We start from the raw sequence: 5,000 nt of genomic DNA, 5'->3' as shown, positions 1-5,000 counted from the left end.
TATATATATATATATATATATATATATATGTGTGTGTGTGTATATAAATATATTTATATATGTATACACACACATATATATATATAAATATATATACATATATATATATATATATATATATATATATATATATATATATATATATATGTGTGTGTGTGTGTATATATGTATATATATATATATATATATATATATATATATATGTATGTGTGTATATATGTATATGTATATATATGTGTATATATATATATGTGTGTGTATGTATATATGTATATATGTATGTATGTATGTATATTGAAGTCCAGGAAGAATGATCTCTGAATTTGGAAGTACTTAAGCACTCGTATCGTCATAATAGATTTCAGATAACTAATCTGTAAGCATTGATACCTTAGCTCAAAAAGTCAGGTTTAGTGTCAGAACTCAGTCTTGCATTATGACAAAAAAAAAAAAAAAAAAAAAAAAAAACATGTTCCTGGACTATTGTCCTTTGTGCCAGATGTTGAAAGAGGTGTAGATTGGGTGATGTCGTAAAACACTCCATACAGAATTACAACGTCTTCATCATACAATTAGAATCTCCATAAATATAAACAATGAGCTAATCCTAGACGATAAGCCTCATGTTTCTCAACATGTGCACGTCTACATTTGTCACTGAAGAAGGCTTTATTGATGATAGGACAACAATTCTGCATTCACAAAGATATTCACATGTCAAAGATTTTTATTAAGCTTCCTTTTAAATGGATTGTCATTCACTATTTATTTATATGTATATATATATATATATATATATATATATATATATATATATATATATATATACATGTATATGTATATGTATGTATATATATATATATATATATATATATATATATATATATATATATATATATATATATATATATAAATCTCGGACGCATGTTAAGTTGTTGATGCAGACGACAATTTTTGTTTTACATTTTTATACGCTACTCCTCCCATGGATTACTAATTATGACCTGAGTTATCATTTTATAATACGAAATAAATCAGTCACCATTAACTCTAAAAACATGTTTATCGTCGTGTATATTTCAGCATTTTCATTCATACGTAGCCAAACTTAATAGATAACGATAATTAATCCCTGTGATAATTTTTGAAAGCTAATGAATTTTGGCTACTTTTTTTCATATATATCCTATAGACTACAGAACCCTCTGGTTTAAAATAAAATATTAAACGTCTTTATATAATTGTTAAGCCTTTTTGGTTTTCAATGCAATCAGCTTAAAAAACACTTTTGGAACTTATGGCTCCTCAGGTGAGAAAAAATTATCCGTTTGGTAATATATTTCCACTTCAGTTTATTACAATATCAAATTTCTTGATTCTTAAACAATGATTTGTCGTATATACTGTTAAATTTTTTATTCATATATTATCATGTAGAAAGTTAAGGAAAGACTTGGTACTGGTTTATCTTTATTTCTAAGCTCGATCTTCTAGCTGAGTTACTGATATTTATATTAAATGCTTCACGTATAGTTCCATTATCTTTATTTTGGTGATGTTTATTTTGTTCATTATACTTTGCAAAGTTTACTGTTAAGGAAAGCAACAATTTCCTCAGCGTAAAACATGAAATCAGCTTCCAAAATATCTACCAACTCTGGTCCCCGGGTGTCGATCTCATGGTTCAGGGCCTCTGCGTTCTCAAAGTTGGCCTGGAACGAATATAATAGAATAATTTAACAGCGTTTGGAAGAGATAATGCTTTAGCTTTTCAAAAAAATGGCAAGACATCAATGGTGGAATGTTAATTAAAAGTATGTCGATAAAAATTACTCTTTTTCCTAAGTTCTCAAGCGGATCATGTTCTACATTTACTTTAGATTCACTGACAATGTGTTGTACTTCAACACTTCCAAAACAAAGGTGACTACTCTCAACCTTAAAAGTAATTCCCAGTTCTATAGCTGGTATTGTTTATTAGAAATTTTGACGTAAATTTAAATTCACAAATAATAGTAACATAACATTTCTTTCAGTTTTATTTGAACCAAGAATTAAATTTGATTATTTTTCTTGAAAGGTCCTGAGATTTTAACTAAATGTATCTTAGTCTACCTTTTTCTTGTTCCTATCTAGTTATAGGTAATACAAACGTATTTCTCATTAAAATTCATGCAACTCTTTGTTCATTATGCTTAAACAAGAATTGGTGTTTTATTGTTTATGAACTCTTTACTTAGTTTACTCTGACGGCTGTTTTCATGGTACCTACAACAAGGGAACCCTACTCTCTACAGGATCTGCACTGTCCTTTTACCTTGTTCGTTCAGAGTATTTAACGTTTCATAGTACATATTTTTCATTTACGGTTAAATCGCCACTGTTAAACGATTCACAAAATAACTTTTATGAATAATGAGTCTGACACCCCCGACAGATCTACCTTCTCTCAGTATGTGAAAGACGGTGTGTGTGGGGGATGTCATTTCAGTGATATTCGCCTTGTCCAAGTTATTCAACCATGTTTCAGATAATGCTAGTATGTCCAAATATTTCTAGTTTATCAATTTTCGAATTTGAATAGTCTTATTACTTACAGATTTTATATTTACATAGCCACAGTTTATGACATCCATCGTAACCATGATCTGTATTTTCTGCTAGTCTTTTCAATTCCAAGTCATAAGCTTTGCATTCTCTAGAATTTACTGTGGTCACTTTGTTTAACTTTGTGCAGTTAACACACTTTGACACTTGCAAATTACACTCCTTGGTGGAATGTTTTCCTGAACATTTTTCAAGATGTCCATACCTCTGACAGTGGTAGCAGGTGATTACGTGGTACCTATGGCGTATGTTATAAGTATCCTATAAGAACGAAACGTTATCCCCATTATCATGAATAGCTCTCCGAACTTCAGGATCACATTTCAGCACATAGCAGGTGGTCCCACCTGAAGCATTTTTCTTCAGTACTACAGTTATCTTCTCTTCTATATTTTGGATTTGGTCCAGACAACGATTTCATCTTCAGCATTGTACATATTGCATATCATTATTTTTGGTTTTAGTTTTTGTTTGCAGCCTCTTCTTTGATCATTTTGTTTGCAAAGTTCACAACAACATTTCCATTCGTAGTTGATCTCGTGTCAAGTATAGGAATATCTTTAAGGTCTTTTTCAACCTCGTGTTTTCTTTCAGTAATTTTAGTTTTTGTATTTGTTGATGTAATTACCAACACATTTTTTTTGTCCTTAACTTTGTCAGCAAATGTCGGCTTCTCCGGTTTTGGGTCCAACAATGTTTGAAGTTGTGCCTTAATTGATAACATATTCATAGCAAGAATATCAACTTTCTCAGTGAGGTCAGTACTCTGGGTGGAATTTGCTGCGCGTGCGCTAAGGTCCGCAAATTTGTTTTCCAACTCAGCTATTCTCGCGTCTTGTTCGCTCAAGGCCTCACTCTCATATTCACATCTTCCTTCAAATCAGTTGAGAGAGAGAGAGAGAGAGAGAGAGAGAGAGAGAGAGAGAGAGTAACAGTCATTAATAAAATAATTTACGACGAGAGACTCAACAACCAGGGAGAGAGAGAGAGAGAGAGAGAGAGAGAGAGAGAGAGAGAGAGAGAGAGAGAGAGAGAGAGAGAGAGAGTAACAGTCATTAATAAAATAACTTACGACGAGAGACTCAACAACCAGGTCGATGGTAAGGGTTCCGTGAGCAATGCAAAGCGAGAAAGGTTCAAGACTGTAGCTGTCAGCATGGAACTTGAAGGTACCACCAAGATTGTGAGCAGTCAGTCTGTTAGAAATTATAGAGTTCATAATAGTATATAAGCAAACAGAGGAAAAATCATTGGGTGATATATTCATATTAGTATATAAGCAGACAGAGAGAAAATCATTGGCTATCTTCTCTTATTAAGTGTAACTTATCTAGTATTCCATGTTAACATATTTATTCAAGCCAGTTACTCAAGTTTTCCATAATCCATATCGATACAAAATTCTCAGTTTTCCTGATATCCATTTCTTACCACAAACTGGCTGTTTCTCACATCTATTTTAAACCCCTAAAATTGAAAACCCTATGCGTTAGTGTCTCTAATTTCATCATACGAAGATAGATATTTGATATTCCACACTTCATTCTTGACCCATTTCATTATTTCACAACCTGTTCTCTGACGCCTCATATGAAAACATTTATTGAAACAATAAACATGTTAGCAGTTTTGGCATACCCCTCTTACAACTAGTTCCATATTTGCACACGTTAACTAAAACTCAGTTTCCAACTGGAAATTTTTCGATTGTCCTCAAACAAAATTAATAATCTTCAATTATCATGCATCTTGAAAAACTTCCTGACTGTCATTCAATTTGCTTTACTAGAAGTATTTTAAGGTTCATCAGGCCACACATACTTCTTTTGTAACTGTTTTATATAAAGCATATAGGCTAGACTGGTGCCATCCGTATCTAACACCACTTAGCTCTCTCACTGCCAATAATTGTGTCGTCATAATGTGTCAGGGAGTCATTCTTGTGGTATTTATTACGCACGCTAACTTCTATACAATATTATTATGAAGGCTATATGAGGAATTTGAGTTTCACCTGCCCTACATCTTTTAATGCCCCTTCTCCTGCAGGCTAAATAACTTTAAATTTCAACCATTTTAACAGCATTGTATGTTCCATTTCGCGTATACAAGGAAAGGTAGATTCCTATGAATGATCAAGGGTTCATGTCTAGCAATAACGGACCTTTCTTAGCGGTAACCCATCTGAGAAACAACGGTAACTAACTTCTATACTCAAATGCACAGCAGTAAAGTAAATGCTACCTCCCTCAAACACTAATATATAGCAGCTAACCTATTCCTCCTTTGGCACAAGTGGTGTAGTGATCTTGTCTTTATATTGCCCTTTTCCTATCATTTGATATAAAGTTATTTCATAAATTTCTGGTGCTTTATCATAATCTCAGCAGTTA

At 32.3% G+C, this 5,000-nt stretch overlaps 1 protein-coding gene across 1 annotated transcript in view; it reads right to left on the bottom strand.

Annotated features, from left to right (window-relative positions):
- Positions 1–1,457: 1,457 nt before the first annotated feature.
- The window catches only part of LOC137642653 (uncharacterized), a 5,973-nt gene continuing 2,430 nt past the window's right edge, over positions 1,458–5,000 (bottom strand). The window contains exons 6-7 of the mRNA XM_068375419.1: positions 3,680–3,803; positions 1,458–1,712 (exon numbers count right to left, since the gene is read on the bottom strand). Of these exons, the coding sequence (XP_068231520.1) occupies positions 1,572–1,712; positions 3,680–3,803 (265 nt within the window). The 3' untranslated portion in view covers positions 1,458–1,571. The remainder of the gene's footprint in view (positions 1,713–3,679; positions 3,804–5,000) is intronic.

Source organism: Palaemon carinicauda, chromosome 6 (assembly GCF_036898095.1).
Source record: "Palaemon carinicauda isolate YSFRI2023 chromosome 6, ASM3689809v2, whole genome shotgun sequence".
Classification (NCBI taxonomy): domain Eukaryota; kingdom Metazoa; phylum Arthropoda; class Malacostraca; order Decapoda; family Palaemonidae; genus Palaemon; species Palaemon carinicauda.
The sequence above is the reverse complement of the archived record's forward strand: the minus strand, read 5'-3'. Positions and strand labels throughout refer to the sequence as shown.